This window comes from Nyctereutes procyonoides, unplaced genomic scaffold (assembly GCF_905146905.1).
Source record: "Nyctereutes procyonoides isolate TBG_1078 unplaced genomic scaffold, NYPRO_anot_genome, whole genome shotgun sequence".
Taxonomy (NCBI): Eukaryota; Metazoa; Chordata; class Mammalia; order Carnivora; family Canidae; genus Nyctereutes; species Nyctereutes procyonoides.
The window spans coordinates 22963341-22983333 of record NW_026575117.1 but is presented as its reverse complement, the minus strand read 5'-3'; the positions used below and the strand labels follow the sequence as shown (position 1 = coordinate 22983333).

Genomic DNA, 19993 nt, shown 5'->3' with positions numbered 1-19993 from the left:
GTAAATTTTTCCTTAAATGCAGGTTCTTGCTTATTTGCTACTCAGAAGGCTATTTGAAACATAAGAATCACCAATTCAAGAGACTATTACGTAGTTTGTGCTATACATTTTGAGAGTAAAGAGCTTAGTAGTTTGAGGAATGTGTGTAGGTAGAAAGGACAGGCTTTGTATACATGGAAGAGATGTTTCTGTTCCTTTTACAAGATGTTAGCTTGACTAGACGAGGATAACTTTAATATGGCATCATCTCAGGAATTTAGGTTTTGATAATTTTAGTAATGAGTAAGTAAAAAGCTGAACTGTCCCCTGAATTTAATGGGAGAGTTCACCATAATTTGTAAGTAGGTAAGGTCATCTTTTGTTCTGACAGGGACAGGGGCATTGCAAATGTTTTCAAGCACATGTACCTCAGCACATTAAAACACCTGTGGTTGCCATTGGCATGGCTGGTGCATTTGGAAGAGGTAGAGGAGAGGGAGAAAGTAGGAAAGGAGGGAAGCACAACAAAAAAAGATTGGATGATGGGATGTGTGGTAGCAACAAACTTATGTTTGTAACCACCTTGAATGTCATTTGGGTGTATAACACGAGATCTTTTAGTTGGAATATGTGGTGCCTTATGTTTCGAGTTTGCAATATTTCTAGATTTTTAGATAACTCCAAAAGAGCCCATTGATCCAGAAAGGACATAGGTATATATTTACTTAGACAACCTAGAGTTCAGTGTTCTGTAATGGTTGTTACCTATCCAAACATGAATTTGTGAGGAACATCCATAAATATGTGGTAGCAGTGAGACTGCCTTGACAACCTTGTGAAGGCCCATTTGGTCTGGACTGCCTTGCTTTTATCTCAGGTTGGGCATTCTGCCACCACCATTCGCAGTTCAGTGAATTAAGCTATTATCAGGCATCATGTACTAGAGCAAGTCTTTCTTTAGTTATTGCCGTGGTATGAATGCTTAAATGGCAGTAAATGACCATTTTGAAATCCTCTTAGAACAATGTCATTGTTTGAATGCCTTCAGAGTTTAGATTTTTTTGATAAGTAATGATACTAGAAGCAGATGATCATTTGCTCATGAACAAGGCCTAAATTCGAGAGGTGGTCTGGGCTCTGTGACTGAGATACTTGATTTTGGTTTCTTTCATACTGGCCATAGAAATTTCTCTTTGCCTGTCTTATAAAGAGATTGTAAGTGTTGCAAAGTGAGTTTTAATTCTTAGTGTTGTGTACGTAGTTACTTTCCTTTCCATTTGACTGCTGTAGATGAAGACTTCATAAAAAACTTAACCCAAGATGAGACATCTAAGCTGGACCTTGGGTTTGAGGAGTGGGATGTAGCTGGGCTGCCTTGGTGGTTTTTAGGAAACCTGAGGAGCAACTATACACCTAGAAGTAATGGCTCGACTGATTTACAGACAAATCAGGTAAATGTCACATTTGAAGAGGAACTTTTTGTTTTTTTTTTATGGAAGAGTAACATTCTTGGTTACTCTTGACCACACATTGCATTCTGTAAGAATTCTCATTCAGTGCTATGACTTTAAGTACCATCTGTGTGCATCTGATGCTCAAATCTGTATCTGCAGCCCTGACCTCTTCTCTAAATGCCCAACTTCTAAATTCAGCTGCCTACTTAACACCTCCAGTTAGATGATCTGACATTTAACATGTTCAAACCAGAGCTCTTGATTTTTTTTCTAAATTTTTTCCCATACATTCCTATTTAGCCTTTCCTTTTTCACAAATCTACCTTCTCCCCAGTTATTCCAGCCAAATCTAAGGGATATTATTGATTTCTTTCTCTGTCTCACATCACACTCAGGTTATCAGTTCTTTATCCAAAGCAAATCCAAAATCTAACCACTTTTATTACTTCTGGTGTTAACACCCTAACTTAAACCATAATCATTCTATTCCTTTATCTTATTTTATATTCTCTCTTACACTTCTCACTTTGAAAAACTGTTATTCTATTTTGTTTATGTATTTGCTCCCACTGAAATGTAAGTCCAGGGCACTCTATTCTGTTACCTTGTACCTAGGAAAGTATCTGACACGCAATAGGAGTTCAGTGAGTTTTTGCTCAGGAAATGAATGGATATAGAATAGTGGCAAAATAATAAGTTCTTTCCTAGGAATATTGGAGAAAAGCATGTCATGGAATATCCATAGGTGAATGCACAAAGAAGGTTATATTTAAAGTTGTTCAGGAATCCAGGAAAGAGGATAGAAGATACGAGTTACCATCAGTATTTCTCGTATTCCAGTAAACATTTTTAAAAAGATGTTAATTAAGTAATTATTTTAGAGAGAATGAGCGAACAGAGGGATGGAGAACCTCAGACTCCTTGCTGAGCACAGAGCCCAACATGGGGCTCGATCTCATAACCCTGAGATCATGACCTGAGGCCAAGTCAAGAGTTGGATGCTTAACTGGCTGAGCCACCCAGTCACCCCTCAATAAACATTACTGAACATAAAGGAAGTAATATGTCACAGTTAATGGAATGTTTTCTAGATTCTTCGAGTACTATCTTTGGAAAGGAATTTAGGGAACCGATTTTTTTTTTTTTTTTTTTTACACTTGAGCAATTACAGAGTCTTTAGCTTTTGAGCTCTTTGGTACAGTTTCTTAGATGTTATACCTTATTTACTGTTAAAATAGAAAATTCCTTGCCAGGCTCCCCTATATCCATTCATTAGTTTATACATAGTGGGTGCTAGGTAGGTACCTGTTGAATAAATAGATGTTTGCTGAAGAAAGGCTATAGGTATTCTTTGGAGATGTGTGAAGATACTGACTTTTGGGTCATTTCTGTTGGTTCAGTGTCATCGATAAGCCTCTGACTACAGAAACTCACATTTGTTTTTTTCTTTTAGGATATAGGTACTGCTATTGTTTCAGACACCACAGATGACTTGTGGTTTTTGAATGAATCTGTATCAGAGCAGTTTGGTGTGGGAATAAAAGTTGAAGCTGCAGACACTGAACAAACAAGTGAAGAAGTAGGGAAAGTAAGAGACAAAAAGGTATGTTTGGAAAAATTCCATGTTCTATTTATGGGCACATAGTATAATCTGTTCAGATCTGGTATGTGACTCTGTACCACAGAAGACTCACATAATACCACTCTTTTACTTTTTTTTTTTTTTAAAGATTTTATTTATTTATTCATGAAAGACACACACAGAGAGACACAGGTAGAGGGAGAAGCAGGCTCCATGCAAGGAGCCCGACGTGGGACTCGATCCCGGGTCTCCAGGATCACACCTTGGGCTGCAGGCAGCGCTAAACCGCTGTGCCACCGGGGCTGCCCACTCTTTTACTTTTTAATGTTTTCCTGTATCCAGCTTTAAGATTCACTTTGTCTTAAAAATACACTGTCTTAAAAATAGGATAGGACTGTATTGGTATAACTCCTTCTTCCTTAAAACCAAGAAGCTGCCCTTTCCTACTTGTCTAATCTCTCAGAAGTGGAGTTTTTTATTCTGGAGACTTTACTTTGCTAACAAGGGGCAGAGTTGTTGTTGTTGTTATTTTGTTTTAAAGATTTTGTTTATTTATTAGAGCATGCATAAATGGTGGGTGAGGAGGGTCAGAGGGAGAAGGAGAAGCAGACTTCCTGCTGAGCAGGGAGCCTGATGTGGGGCTTGATTCTAGGACTTTGGGATCACCACCTGAGCCAAAGGCAGATGCTTTAATAGACTGAGCCAGGTGCCCCTCCAAAGCAAAGTTCTAAATGGCTACAGCAGTCTGTAGGAAAAACACTTCCTGGTTCTTGGACATCTCAGTATCTTCCATAGTCATTCATATCTAAATGGAAATAGACAAGTGAGTTCTCCTTACATAATTTAGAGTTTAAGTAAGAGGAAAGAAGAGAGTTAGAACTCTGAATACACATGATGTGAGTACACCAAGGTAAAGAGTCATAGAAACATGTGCTCAAGTCTCAAAAGAAATTGGACAGCAGATCTAATGTTGACATTGACAAGATTCTTAGTAAACATCTATTGAGTAAATATAGCAAAACACAGACCTAAATAGGTTCATCTTTTTAGGAGATCTTCATAGTGATTTGGGTTCCTGAAGGATATCCTGGTATGTCTGTAGGCAGATTGATGCGTGGGTCCTGCTAGAATAATTGTATAAGTAGCATTAGAAGAGACTGCAAGTGGCTTGAAAGAAGACAAAGGTGACATTTGGAAACTTCCACTGAGAGAGATGGGACTGGGGGATCCCTGGGTGGCTCAGCTGTTTAGCACCTGCCTTTGGCCTAGGGCTTGGTCCTGGAGTCTTGGGATCGAGTCCCACATCAGGCTCCTGGCATGGAGCCTGCTTCTCTCTCTGCCTCTCTCTCTCTCTCTCTCTCTCTCCCTCTCTCTCTCTATCTCTCTATGTCTATCATGAATAAATAAATAAAATCAAGAGATGGGACTTAAAATACTTGAACTTGTATGAGAAACTTGTGTGCCATACTGAGGTTCCTAGTTGTGCCATAATTGTTTTTACTCCATTTACTAGATCACAAAACAGGGTCTTAATTTTTAGAATTTTAAATTCTAAATTTGAAAATTTAGAAGATACTTCCCATATTTCTTGACTTTGTTTCCTGGTCCATGGCACATTTTTATAGGAAAACCAGAGTATCACATAACTAGTTTTACTTTTTTGTTTTTATTTTTTTTTAGGTTTACTTTTTATTTTATTTTATTTTATTTTTTTATTTATTTATTTTATTTATTTATTTATGATAGTCACACACACAGAGAGAGAGAGAGAGAGAGAGAGAGAGAGAGAGAGAGGCAGAGACACAGGCAGGAGAGACACAGAGGGAGAAGCAGGCTCCATGCACCGGGAGCCCGACGTGGGATTCGATCCTGGGTCTCCAGGATCGCTTGAGCCAAAGGCAGGCGCTAAACCGCTGCGCCACCCAGGGATCCCCTTTAGGTTTACTTTTGAATACGAAATTCACTTTTCATAAAATACTTTGTTTTCATTCTTCACATCTCAGGTCCTTATTTTATGTAGTGTCTTTGACTTCATTTTTTTCATGCAGTCCTTATTCTTGTGTCTGCCTGCCTAGATTCCCAAAATAAAAAATTTCCACATTTAACGATTTGTAGCTTTCCTATTCTGATACTGTTTATTTTCATTCAGATCATACATTTGGGTACCCTCTTGTATTTGGTGACCCTTTTGCACACTTTTCAATCATTTCTTCTACTGAGCTGCCAGCCGGGCATGCACAGTCATTTATGCCATTTTCTTTTTAAGTGCTAGTGATAGAGGCAGAATGTGAGCTTTAAATTGAAGCTCTTCTGTCTCTTTTGCTCTCAGGTTATAGCCTCATCTTAACTAGGTGAACCTTACTAATGAAATGTCTTTGCCTTGCAGGTGATTGAAGTGGGAAAAAATGACGACTTTGAGGACTCTAAGTCCATAAGTGACGATACTGATGTAGAAGTTACCTCTGAGGTATGAGGAGCTGTTTTGCACCACACATGTCTTCACTGTGACATGTGCATTTGTGTTGCAGAAGGCCATTTCCCCCATTTCTATCTCCCTTTCCTTGATGTTAAGACATGTTGGCTTCTCTATATCTTGTTAGAGGGATTGGAATTTGGAGAAGAGGAGAATAAGTTGATCTAATCCTCTCCCCAACTTGAAAGGGTTGACTTAAATGCCTGTATGCCCTTCTCCGTGCTAACAAAATTCTTTGGATGTGATGCAGTGGATACACAGAGTTATTTAAAATAGTCCTGTACTACTTTGCCCACTAAACAACTCTCCATAGGTAGACCTATAAGCTATCTAAAATTCTTTGTCAAGGATAAAGATCATATTTTCACTGCTTTCTTAAAAACAAATTAATGGAAAATGACTTAATTTCTACAGAAGTTTACACTAATGGAGGGCTAGTAAATGAAGATGTAACATTAAGCTATTAGGTATTAGGTGTGGATTTGTCACCAAATGTGACAACTGATGTTTAGACTCAGACCTTACCTTGCTTTTCTTTTTTCATTCTAGTTCTCCACTTTCAATGCTTCCCTCAGCTAACTTGCTGGAAAAGAGGGTGGTGGGGAAGGAGAAGGGAGGGGATTTTACAGTTTGCTGCTAGAAAAGTTGTAGGTTGTCTCTGGTGTTGATCCTCCCCCAACTCCCAGCCTGCCACTGTTGACCATTATGATAATGCATTGCAAATTAATCTGTGCATAGCTAAGTAATAAGGTGGAATATATTGGTCCATTAAGTGTTCTTGACCATAATACAAATAGCAGAGATAAGTGTTTCCATCCTAATCAGACTTCTATGTCTACTTGGGCCCAGAAAACCTATTTAAGCAAATAGACTGTATTTCATCAAATCAAAGATGCCATTGAATTTAATAAGCCCTATTATTTTATGTACTACTAAAGAAGAAAAAGTGATGCCAATTAGACTGTGACACACCATTAATTATGAGTTCTAAGTCTTTATGAAGTCCTTTTGAGTATCCGTATAGCATTTCATTTTTTTCTTTAAGATTTTGTTTATTTGTTCATGAGAGACACAGAGAGGTAGAGACATAGGCAGAGGGTGAAGCAGGCTCTTTGTGGGGAGCCTGATGTGGGACTCGATCCCAGGACCCCGGGATCATGACCTGAGCAGATGCAGATACTCAACCTCTGAGCCACCCAGGCATCCCTCTAGCATTTCACATGAGATCCGAGGATCTTTTTTTTTTTTTTTTGGATCTAAGGATCTTAAACTGGTAAGAATGTTTTGAGGGTCTCTGAGGAGGACCATACGGTTTATTTATTTATTTTATTATAGTTTTTTAAGATTTTCTTTATTTATTCATGAGACACAGGCAGAGACACAGGCAGAGGAAGAAGCAGGCTCGCTGTGGGGAGCCTGATGCAGGACTTGATCCCAGGACCACGGGATCATGACCTGAGCAGATGCAGATACTCAACCACTGAGCCACCCAGCTGCCCCTAGGACCATCCAGTTTAATAGATTATTGTGTCCCCTGTCTCTTGGCCTAGGCAGTTGAGTTATGCCTTCTAAACTTGAAGTGTGCAGCCTTCATTCCGAAAATTACCAAGTCTGCCTGTGTCAAATCATTGGTCCTGTCAAAAAAACAGGCATTTATCCACATTAAATACTCTTGTTCTAGGTAGCTACCTTTGCATTAAGCAAGGCATTTAAAATTTGTTGAGCTCTAGTATCTCCTAATTTGAATATGGAGAAGTAGGCAAGAAGTTACTGGCATCCAAGGATGGAACATTCATTTTTCAGAGGGTAGGGCTTAGGCATAGAGTTTGTAACCTCTGATCCTGAGAGCAGTGTGAGAACTTGAGTAATGTAATTTTCAAACCTCATTTTACTTTTAGGTCCCTTTTTGCCAAATTTTATAACATTTCTTAATGGGAAGGAATGAGAATGTTAGCTTTTCTTCATTCTTTAGTGTCTTGCTCAATAAAAGAGTAAGTTGTACACTGAGAAATGAACTAAAAAGAAGGCAGCAGGGAAAAGCAAGCAATGTAAATTCCATCCAGACTAGCTAGATCTCCAGAATAATGAGTTTAACTTTCTTTTTTTTTTTTTTTTATTTTTTATTTTTTATTTATTTATGATAGTCACACACACACAGAGAGAGAGAGAGGGGCAGAGACACAGGCAGAGGGAGAAACAGGCTCCATGCACCGGGAGCCCGACGTGGGATTCGATCCCCGGTCTCCAGGATCGCGCCCTGGGCCAAAGGCAGGCGCCAAACCGCTGCGCCACCCAGGGATCCCTGAGTTTAACTTTCTTAAAGATAGCTGTTTCATATTTTGACTTGAAATGGCTATTGTGTCACTGTCCTTGTAAAACTTCTCAAGACTTTCTTACATGTGGCTGTGGGATTTGTTCACATGCAAGGCTAGACCACTGATGTGGAATGTCTGGATTCTGACTAGCTTGGTGAGATGTTGAGATTTGGTCTACTCTCCCTTTTTCTCAGTTTCATGTTCACCACTGAATATTAATTGGCTGCACTTGTTGTTTTAGGATGAGTGGCAGTGTACTGAGTGCAAGAAATTTAACTCTCCAAGCAAGAGGTACTGTTTTCGTTGCTGGGCATTGAGGAAGGATTGGTATTCAGATTGCTCTAAGTTAACCCATTCTCTCTCCACGTCTGATATCACTGCCATACCTGAGAAGAAGGAAAATGAAGGCATTGATGTCCCCGATTGCCGAAGAACCATATCAGCTCCAGTTGTTAGGCCTAAAGATGTATGTAAAAAGGAAGAAAAAAGCCCCAAGCTTTTTGATCCCTGCAACTCAGTGGAATTCTTGGATTTGGCCCACAGTTCTGAAAGCCAAGAAACCATATCAAGCATGGGAGAACCATCAGATAATCTTTTTGAACAGAGAACAGATACAGAAAACATGGAGGATTGCCAGAATCTCTTGAAGCCGTGTAGTCTGTGTGAGAAAAGACCACGAGACGGGAACATTATTCATGGGAGGACAGGCCATCTTGTCACTTGTTTTCACTGTGCCAGAAGATTGAAGAAGGCTGGGGCTTCATGCCCTATATGCAAGAAAGAGATTCAGTTGGTGATTAAGGTTTTTATAGCGTAGCTGACTCAGTGAATTGTAGAGAAATACTAACAGAGCTAGGGCATGTATCAAAATGTCAGTATTCAGCATCTCTACTCAGCATAACCCACTGCATCTGTTTATTTATTTATGTAAACATCTGTGTTTCACGACATTTTTGCTTCTATATGTAGAGGAATTTTGAGAATGAGTTCTTTAGAACTAGAGTGTCAATTTGGGGGACTCCCGTTAACATGAAAAAATTCGTTCATTACTTTTACTCTCTTTAAAGATGAGGATCTGGGAGAAAGCAACTGCCAGTACAAACAAAAGTAATTTGGCCCTAATTCATTCACTTACAAAGTTACTTGAAGATTTATTATTTCTTCAGTTAATTTTATTCCCTGTTCTTTTTTTTTTTTCGGTTATGGAATGTTCTTAGGCATCAATATAGGGTGGCTGTTAGAAAAATATTAGAGCTAACAATGAAAAAAACATAAGTAATTTGATTAGTGAAGTTATGTAGTGCTGTAGATCACTTTATAGTTGGAGTCAGGCTGCACAATTTGGATAAGCCAAAAGAAAAGTCTTGAAAACGAGATTTCTTCCATGTGTGCCTAGAACACTTGTTATTGAACTTTTTTTTTTTTTTTTAAGATTTATTTATTCATGAGAGACACACAGAGAGAGGCAGAAACACAGGCAGAGGGAGAAGCAGGCTCTTTGCAGGGAGCCCGATGTGGGACTCAATCTCAGAATCACGCCCTGAGTTGAAGACAGATGCTCAACCTCTGAGCCACCAAGGCGTCCCAAGTATTGAGCATTTTTGCTAACAAATCTCTGAAAGAATTTTGAAAAAAAAAAATATAATCTTTTGCACATTTTACACCTTGGGGTATGATTAGCAAACAATATTCTTTTCTGGTGAGTTGTAGACATCTGAGCAACCAATCTAAAACAAGCCCTGGACCGTTTCTGTCCCCTTAGAGTGTTCACCTGTGCCCCTTTCTAAGCAGTTCCTCCTCCCATTTCCTGGCTGTCATTCTAGGTTAGTTTTCCTTTTGCACGTGTTTAATGTGACCTCTAAATTTTTAAAATTAAGTACTTACAAAGGATACTCTATCCAATATATTGTATATGTGCCTTAAAAATATTTTTCTCAAAGCCTTGGAGCTAGCTGTAGGTTTAGCTGATGGAATTTATAGGAAAAGTCCTATCATTTAAAGTAGCAAAGCCTGTTCTCATTTTAAAATTCACCAGCCAGATCAGATTTCATTTTCATGCAGAAGATGTTTGACTTTATTTTTAATTCAAATAAATGCATTAACACATTTCTGGCACAACCTTCTCAATTATAGTCCTAAGATCGATGTGGTACAGAGTTTTAAACTAAGCTCTCTGCTTTACTCTGTCCTCATTGTCCCTTGAGAATTTTCTGGTTTTGTTGTTGTTGTTCTTTTGTTTGATTGTCTCCAGAGTGTTTTTTACATTCTGAGGCAATGCCCCATAGTAAGATTCTAGATGGGCGAGAGTCAGCCTTTCTTTTGGAAATTCAGAACATGGCAGTTGTGAAAATGAAAATAAAGAAAAATGTTAGATCTGAAGAATCCTTATCTCAGCACGTAGTCTTAGAGCAATACATATGGAAATTGAAGATCTTTAAGCTGATGTGCTTATCCATATCCTTGTCTGCTGTCCCCATGGAAAAAAAACCTTTAAAAAAAAGAAAGATTTTATTTATTTGAGAGAGAGCAAGTACATGTGAGAGAGCGCAAGTGGCGGAGAGGGAGAGGCAGGCTGCCCATTGATCAGGGAGCCCAATGTGGGGCTCGATCCTAGGACCCTGGGATCACAAACTGAACCAAAGGCAGCTGCTTAACTGAGCCACCCAAGTGCCCCTCCCCATGGAAGAAATCTTGATATATACCCATGGGTATGCATATGAGATTTTGAAGACCATGGCCCTAGAATTAACAAATTTATGGATTGAAAAATCACCTGGATTGCTTGTTAAGAAAAGCACAAGTTAAAAAAACAAAACAAAAAAACAAACTCAAACAATGCCTCCCCGTCTCTCCGTCTCTCCCTGCCCCCTACCAGGGGTATCCTTCCATTAGAACATGTATTCCTGGTAACTGATCAAGTGGTCCACAGACCACACTTTGGGAAGCCCTACCCTAGGAGGAAGGGTTTTCCCAGTTACAAGAAGTACAATGAACAGGATCACTTTTAGCATCATACCTAATTTCTTGACAGGGAGTTTTGTTAAAAGTTCTAGAAGTTTAAAACTAGAATGCACTCTTCTACTCAACCCCTGTTACTTTGCACTTGAGGCTAAAAGATTAAATGATAGCCAAGAGTCACAGCTAGTGATGCAACTGTTACTAGAACCCGAGTCACTTGTAAATCCTGAAACCATACTCACTTCCTTCTCATTATTTGCTAAATATTTAAAAGGTGTTTGTTGAATTTGGATTCAAGATGCTCATCGTCTTAAAATCTGACAAAATGTGACTTCCAGCCAAAGTAGGACTTTAGGAAGAATAATGACTTTTAACACCTTTTCCCCAAAGAGAAAAGGCCCACTAAATGTCATCTTTTCTTATATAATCAGATAAGGGAGAGGACAGATGAAGGTGCAGAGGAACCTGAACCATTTTGTACCAGTATTCTTCCTTCTTAGGGAAGGAAACCCAGCTCTTGCTCTCTTTAGGTATCAGGGACAGGAGTTTTCCCCCCTCAAAGTAGAGCAAGTCGTCGGACTTCAGTGCTCCATTCGACCTTGCTGAATGCTCTGCCACTGCAGCAAGCTAAAGGTCTCTCTTCCCTATTTTGTCCTTAGTGCTTCTCTCTTCATAATAGTTTGATAGCCCTAAATTTTGTCTGATTTTTGCCAGTTAGGGGCTTTTGCAGGTGATGACTTAAAGGACGGAAAGGAAGAGCTGGGGATCTGCATTTGTACCCTCTGATTCCTCTTATGTAAAGCTGCAGTTTTTTAGAGAACTTAAGGAAAAATTTAAAAATTGTATTTATTTGTAGATATTTGATGCTAATTTTCATACATCCTTGCCTAGCACAGGATCTTCTTTATGCTACTCAGCTTTCCTTTACCCCTTGCTCACTTGGGATTTTATACAGTTCCTGTTACCACTAAATACTTTGCTTAGAAGATCCCAAGCTGCATGTTTGAGCTGTGAATATTAGAATAAACCTACATGTGGGTTTACTGTCCCTCTAGCAGGAACCTCGTGAGTGACTGCAATTTATAGGGCAAGAGCTGATATTCCTCAATTGCTTATCTGAAGTCTAGGATGCTGCTTCTCCGCTTCACCCTGAATCTATATTTAATGTCTTGTGGGAGCATAGGACAGCAAGGAGGAGTCCTCATTTCTAGGGGTAGAATGGGCCAAGGATCCTACAAAGAGCCAAATAGTATTGTCAGAGCAGTTCTTTACTTGCAAGAGATTTTAAACCATCTTGATTTCATTTTTGATTTTGTTTTTTTTTTTTTTTCAATGCCACTGCGGTACAGTTTTATTTTACTCACTGCCATGAAAGCGAAACATGGTTTGTATGTGAAGTCTTTGTAGTTTTACTTCTTTGAGATAAACTCTTAATTTCTACACACTACCATTTATCTTTTAGTTGTGGTTAGAATAAGCTGCCAGTTTATCCCTCTTTTCCAGCGGCCCATCTGACTTGTCTCCTCCCTCTAACTCTCAGGTGCTTGAGTTGAAATCTTGATTGTGAGGAAAGGATCTGCTAAACTAGGTGCAGTGGAGTTGATTGTTTCTGCTGCATCACATCATAGACTTGTGATCTTGTGATTAATGAAATCATCCTGCATTAGCGCCTGCATTAGCATTTCTTTCCTTTTTTTTTTTTTTTTTTTTGTTAAGTAATCTCTATGCCCAGCGTGGAGCTTGAGATCAAGAGACTCATACTCTACTGACTGAGCCAGCCAGGTGCTGTAGCAACAAATTTCTTATTTTAATTACCATTTAATATGTATGACCATGTTATCCTGGACAGAAAGCTCAGAGCAAAAATGACAAATCTTTAGAAAAACCATGAATTTCTAGGTTATACCAAAAATGTCTCCTGTCTCATTGAGTTAATGAATGAGTTACTGTACTTGCACCATACGTATAATATTTGCTATGCTTTTGTGTTAAATACTTAAATCAGACTTTATGAAAATCTTAAGACGAAGCCTTCAGCTGCATATTGCCATCTCCCCACAGTCCACCTATGAAATAGCAAAGATTCACAATCCTAGGCTTGAACCAATGGGTCTCTGTCTGCCGAGCCAGCCTACAAACTGCCATGAACTTTTCTAATATAAGATGAAATCACTGCCAAGCATTTGAAATATGTAGTTGTGTTTTAATAATAATTTATGTATACTTAGGTGTATATAATGCTTTGTGGAACATTGTGTTGTTTGTAAGAATTTATTTTTAAAGGTCAGGATCATTTGTAACATTTTTTTGTAAATGTTAATTCAGTGCATTGTTGGCTCCTTTGAACAGTCATTGATGAGAAATCGATGAATGTTAGATCTTGGATTCTACGAAACTATCATCGTAGCGTTATCTCTTGGTTCTCTTTAGAAAGGAGGAAACTTCTTAACCAGATATTTGTTTTTTTTTTTCCCACAGAGTCATGTGAACTTCTGAAAGTACATGCCTTTAGATACTGTGAAGCCATTGTTTTCCTTTTAGCCAAGTATCCATTTAAATTGTTGATTGGCATCCTAAAGAAAAACTTATTTTGATGGTTCTCTTCATTCATGGGTATATATTATGCACATATAGTATCAAGACTGCTAATGCCTTTGCTGAAAGTGGCTATGGAATAGGAACTAGCTATGTTTTGAGCTTTCACTTCAAAGATAAAGAACCTATAAGCTCTTCCCTGTGCCAAAAGCAAGAAGTAAAATGTTTACAAATGTGTGGAATTTTGCACTGCCATAGGGTATGTTGAGGTTACTTTGCTGGAAACTCCCAGATGGTGATTAGTAGAGTTGCCGTTTAGCATATGAGGAGAGACACTGAGCATCTAAAGCTAAACTGAAAGTGTCTGAGATAGTGGTTCAGGTGATTCCCTGATCTTATTTGAGGACACTTTTTCCAGATTGCTCTGATCAGTGGACAGTGCTTTCCTTGGTCACCATTGCTACAGTTTTCCTTTAAAGGAGCCACCAGATCTCTTCTCTCCTATGGGAGCGGGTCCCCCTAGCATTCTGAGATCTTTCGATAGAAGGAATGTGCAATCCCAAGTAACGTCATTATTGGCAAATGTGGCATTGTTAAAGAAAATAGAATATTAAGAACCCGTTGGGTTTACTGTGCCTGTATCAGAGCTTTTCAAATGACTGAAAATGTTGATTTGTGTGTCTGCAGACATAGGTAGCTGATACTTCTTGGTAGCTTATCTGAAGTCCTCCATGCTGCTTCTCCTGCAGATTGTTTTTCTTCACCCTGGATCCATATTCAGTGTCATCTGGGAGCATAGGGCAACAAGGCATAGTCCTCATTTCTTGGGGTAGAATGGGTCAGGGATCTTAAAAAGGGTTAAATAGTGCTGTCAGAGCAATTCCTTTCTCAGAGTAGTTGCTATAATTTGGCAAATGCTTTCTTGAAAATTGACATCCCTGTGACACTGACAATTTATTAGAGCACCTAATGTCTTATCCCAAGGCATTTTTTTTTTTTTAACAGTAACTAATGTCATAGATTTCTCCTTTTTTCCTTCTTCCTTTTTTGTTGCTCTTTTTTTCTCAGAGTTCAAAGTGATCTACTTCTGGATATTACTTTTATATCAGAGGCCTTCTGTATCATCCCCTGGGTTGCTGCAACCATAGTATCTTTGGATAAGATTCCTCTGTTCCAGTCAGTTCTGGGGAATTTTTTTCTTTAGCGGAGGTAGGTGGTGGATAAGGAAGAGAAGCTGTGACATCAGAGCTACTATCTAATAAAAAACAGCTTGTAGTTGAGGCTTCCTTTGTGTCCATGATGAGAAACGGGAATGAGCACCCCTATTGTCTCAGCACTAAGAAACTGAGGGCAGCCTTCCCTCTTCCTACAGGAGGCTCTTCATCCCCTCCCCCCCATAATTTGCCTTGTTTTTCACTTCCTTATAAAATGTCTCCTCTCATATTTTTCTTTCCTCCTTTGAAAAATAATAGAAAATGTTTTAAAAGGGGAATGAAATGTTTCTGGGCTCCTTGGCACTTTGGCAAGGTAGAAATTCTAAGCAGCCTCTGCCTAGGACTCTGTCCATAGTCTGTAGCGAGGCACTGTTAAGTCCCTTGGATAGAGATAAAGGGGTAAGGCCCTTCCACCGTCTGTCCCACTCTTGACATTTTTCTTACCTTTTAACAGAACAGGCATAACTACGCTTTCTACCTCATAGTTTGTTATGGAAACTAAGGATGCTGGAGCAGCTTAACCTATATACACTGCCTTGAATGACATGTTAAAAAAGTGGCTCTACCAAGCTCTGGGGTATATATTCAGAATACCTCATGTCCTGGAAACTGAGCACAAGCTCCCCTCAAGTGCCTGCCTAGCAGAGCCTATGTTGCTTCCTTGTACCTGCGCCTCTGACTCACACAGCCTTTCCTTGCTCTGAAGCTCTTGACTAGAAAAGAATTCTGTTTCTAGGTTCTGAGAGAAGTGTGTGTAAATTTGGATAGTAGAAGTGCTCTGTTGTGGTCTGGATGGACAAAAATTTTCTGCATGCACTTGAGTAGGTTGCCTAAAATGCACTGTCACTATACAGAAAACATGCAGTTTCCCAAATAACATATCTGATCAGGTAAGCATAATCAACAGGAGTGCAGCAAATATGGTTTCATAAAGTGGGCAGGAAAAAAGCAATGTAAATAACTTTTTGAATAGTCCCCAACTCACTAAGGAAAGGAGACATTTTCACATGTTTTTGCCTAGTTTTAAGCACCAATAAGTTAATGACTCTGTATCTTTCTGGTTTTTGCACTATGAAATGCCCTTAATACCAGTTGGTTCTGTTTGCTTTTTTTGTGTATTAAATATTTTTCAATTTGCCATTTTGTGGTGTCATCATTGGGGAAATCTGTATATAGCACAATCTCACTTTGTTTTTATATGTAATCTTTAGTCTGATTTGGGGACAAAGAATAGATTTTGCAGTAGAAGTTACTGTACTTAAAATTGATGGGGACTTTTGGTACTCCAATTACCTATGAGAGTATTGTGTTTCATTTTTAGCTTCCCATTCCTGAAGGGAACCTCAAGATTTTGCAGAGTATTTTTTTAACCTTGAGCTAGTTAGGCCTAGTGGAATTTCCCCAAATAGAGCCCTTGAGAATTAGACTGTATCAAACCTGCATGCCTAAAAACAAAACAAAACAAAAAAAAAACCCTGCATGCATAGAGTGATTTAAGGCAAGCCTTCTCTCTAGGCACAAGTCTGTACCTAACTCTTCTGAGCCCACAGGTATATCATCTTGTCTACCTTCTTTGCTGCTGGAGAGAAAATTCAAATGGTGAGATGACAGATTTGCCTCTGTTGACGGAGGTGCTAGGTGCGGGGGTTCTATTTTGTGTTTTGAATTGGGGTTAGTTTAAGAGTTACTGAGGGTTTGTCACAAAGTATATATTCATCACTTATCTGCCTAACATCTGCTGAGGTCTCTAGCAGTGGTTTTTGTTGTTGTTGTTGTTTTCTTTTTTAGATTTTATGTATGTATTCATGAGAGACACAGAGAGGCAGAGACATAGGCAGAGGGAGAAGCAGGCTCCATGCAGGGAGCCTGATGTGGGACTCATCCCAGGACTCCAGGATCACTCCCTGGGCCAAAGACAGGTGCTAAACTGCTGAGCCACCCAGGGATCCCCATCTAGCAGTGGTTCTTAAATTGGGGGGTGGATTATATAGCCCTCTTTGAAAAGCTAATGAAACTTACTACTCTCTTATTTAAAAAAGCAGAACATTTTACATTCACTTTGAGCAGTTTCATTGATGCCAATGGTCTGTGGCCCTCAGGTTCTGTTCTGTGGAGGATATTGAAGAAAACCTGCCCACAAAGAGCTTGCTAGCCCACATTTTTCAAAAGCTCATGTCCTTACAGCTAAGACCGTTAAGGTGAGTGAAACATCTGGTCATTTGTCCTGAGCTCATGGCCACTGCAGAGCAGGTGCAGATTGGTGCACACTGCACAACTTTTAGGGGCATACTTCATAGGCCATTTTATCTAGAGATATGTAGTATACACCTGTATGAGGAGCACCTGGGTGGGTGGGTGGGTGGGGGGTGACACTGGAAGTAACCAGGGATAGTATTTTAAAAATGAAAGAAGCAAGAGGAGCATTAGAGCCAGGATTAAGGATTAAGCCAGTTTCTGTGTCCATGCAACCCTTTCCATGTTGTGTGAATTCTTTAAGGTACTTTGTAATGATTTCCAACTGCATAACATTTTGTTTTCTGGATTTTGTGTCTTACTCATCTTTTTTTTTTTTTAAGATTTTATTATTTATTTATTCATAGAGATGCAGAGAGAGAGAGAGAGAGAGGGGCAGAGACACAGAGACACAGGCAGAGGTAGAAGCAGGCTCCATGCAGAGAGCCCGACGTGGGACTCCATCCAGGGGCTCCAGATCACGCCCTAGGCTGCAGGCGGCGCTAAACCACTGCGCCACCGGGGCTGCCCGTATCTTACTCATCTTGAGTCCTGGTGCTGCAGGTTAACCGTTGTTGAATGTAGTCTTGAGGCCAGAGGAAGACAGGCTGAAACTAGTAATTGATTTAAATTGTCATTAGCAGATAAATGCCAACTTGGTGTTTGTCTTCTGGAATTCGCACAAATCCATCCTCCAATGGTATTTCTAAAATTAGTGTTACTAGAAAGATTTCAGGTCATTACAGGTTTGGGGACGCAGGGATAATCTCATGTACCTCCTCAACCCTAAACTCATTTGTTTGCTTTCCTCTTCAGAATAAAGTATGGGAGGGAGTTAAATTCAGTATCGATTATTACTTACTTGGTATTAATATGAGCCAGATCATGCTTGGTACTGGGAGCAGCACAGTGAACTAGGAAGCTCCCTAAAGTTGCCTACAGCCTAGTGATGGACTTAGGGACATCTGGCAGTTTCCACGTGGGCCTGGAACACGGCAGTGAAAGAAGTGCCTTGTGAGAGCAGGGCTTGTTTTTGGATGTTCAGTTCCGTATGACTGGAGCAAGGTGTGTGGTTGGAGGAGTGACAAGAAAAGGCACTGGAGTGTTGGAGGGGCTGGATGATAACCGTGTGCCAAGCCAGGAAGTTGGAGTCTTATCCTGAAGGTAATGGAGAGCCATTAAAGGATTTTAAGCAGGTGTGTGACATGATCTCATTTACATTATTGGAAGATTCTGGCTTCATTGTTGAGAATGGACTGGAGTGCTGGCCAGACTAGAAGCAAGGATAATAGGTTGTGGCAGCAATTTGGCTGGAAACGATGATATTCCTGATAAAATGCAGTGGGCCTGGAAAGAAGAATAGTAGATAACATTTACTAAACACATAGTAGGTGCTGACTTGGCATTTCTTACCCCATGGGTGTATTTAAGGTTTAGAGGAACTAAATGACCTGTTCAAGGGAATTAAGAGTTACAGAATCAGTCACTGCTTAAAACCATTGTGTCTCAGACAAAAGTCCAAAAGAAGTGCATGGATTTCAGGGAAACCCAGGTGGAAGGGACACACTTCCGGAATGAATGCCTAGAGGTGTGAGGGAAGGAGAGGAGTCATTAATGGCTTGGGCAGTTGGTAGATGGCTGTGCCATTCACTGAGGGTAAAAAAAAAAAAAAAAAGGGCAGCCTGGGTAGCTCACCAGCTTAGCTCCGCCTTTGTCAGGCTCCCGGTGCATGGAGCCTGCTTCTCCCTCTGCCTGTGTCTCTGCCTCTCTCTCTCTCTCCCTCTCTCTCTCTGTGTCTGTCATGAATAAATAAATAAAATCTTAAAAAAAAAGGGGGGGGTAGGTTTGTGGTGATGGTGGTGAGGTACGGAAAAAATAATGAGTTTTGTTTTAGATGTGTTGATCTTGTGCATATGAGAAGATCCAAATGGAAATAGACTTGAGCTGTAAATATTCTTAGGTCCTAGGGACACTGTGGTGAAGATGACGAATGTGGCTTCACTCTTGTGGGTTAGGAAAACTAGCTAACACACATAGTATAGGGTGCCTGGGTGGCTCAGTGGTTGAGCGTCTACCTTTGGCTCAGGTCGTGATCCCCGGGTCCTGGGATGGATCCCACATAGGGCTGGCTTCCTGCTACAGGGAGCCTGCTTCCCTCTCTGCCTCTCTCTGTGTCTCTCATGAATAAATAAATAAAAATCTTGACAAAAAAGGTATGGCTTTAAACACAGTGTGGCTTGTGTAGGAGCACACATGCTGCTATGGAAAATAGAGAAGAGGGGCCCCATCTAGTCAAGGGTTGAGGAACGGCCTCCTTGAAGAGATGACGAGCTGAGAGCTCAAGGAAGGATGGGAGTTGGGAGGGGGGGAACATTGAGATAAGAGCAGATGTACAAGGGCCTTTAGGTGAGGAGCTCATGGTGTCTGGAAGACCAGAAAGTCCAGTTAGTTCAGTGAAAGCAGGGACGGTGGGGCAGCCCCGGTGGCTCAGCGGTTTAGCCCCTGCCTTCAGCCCAGGGTGTGATCCTGGAGACCCGGGATCGAGTCCCACGTCAGGGTCCCTGCATGGAGCCTGCTTCTCCCTCTGCCTGTGTCTCTGCCTCTCTGTGTGTGTGTCTCTCATGAATAAATAAATAAAATCTATTTTTAAAAAAAAAAGGAAGGAGAGAGTGGAATCTGATGGAGGAGGCAGTTGGGGGAAGTTTGAAGAGAATGGAGAATGTGTGAAGTGGAACTCTGGGAAATGGGAGTGAAAAGACCAGGGAAACCTGTGAGGCCATTGCCTGACATCCTGTCTCTGGCCTGAGGCTCCTCAGCTTCAGCACTATTGATTTTGGGGGGCTGGGAAATTTTCTTTGTGTGTGGGTGGGGGTGGGGGGCGGGTGTTCTGTGCACTGTGGCATCCCTGGCCTCTGCTCACGATGATAGGTCACTTAAGTTGAGAATCCTCTGTGGCTGAGAACCAATAGGCCCAGCCACTGAGGGCTTCAGGAGAAAAATCATACAAGGTGCAGATGGCTGTTACTGTGCATTCATGCCCTCAGCCTGGGCTCTCAATTCTTCCTGGTTCTCCTGTCGTTTCCCTAATAGTTGAAGTGATGGTTCTCACCTGGAGGATAGGAAGAAGAAAGTGAAGACAGGTTATTTGACTTCTCTAAGCCTCAGATCATGGGGCAATAGATGTCAAGTCAGCACCTATGGAGTGTTCAATGAAGGTTGACTATCATCATCATTTCTGGGGCGGGGCTGAT

The 19993-nt window shown here is 40.4% G+C and overlaps 1 protein-coding gene across 4 annotated transcripts in view; it reads left to right on the top strand.

The window, feature by feature from the left end:
• The window catches only part of MDM4 (MDM4 regulator of p53), a 47935-nt gene extending 32287 nt beyond the window's left edge, over positions 1–15648 (top strand). For 2 of the 4 annotated variants that reach the window (XM_055334140.1, XM_055334141.1), the window contains 4 exons: positions 1270–1430; positions 2887–3036; positions 5402–5482; positions 8045–15648. In XM_055334140.1, the coding sequence (XP_055190115.1) occupies positions 1270–1430; positions 2887–3036; positions 5402–5482; positions 8045–8620 (968 nt within the window). In that variant the 3' untranslated portion in view covers positions 8621–15648. Of the gene's footprint in view, positions 1–1269; positions 1431–2886; positions 3037–5401; positions 5483–8044 lie in introns of those variants that run through there. The other 2 variants (XM_055334143.1, XM_055334144.1) reach the window with 2 other exon arrangements.
• Positions 15649–19993: the final 4345 nt, after the last annotated feature.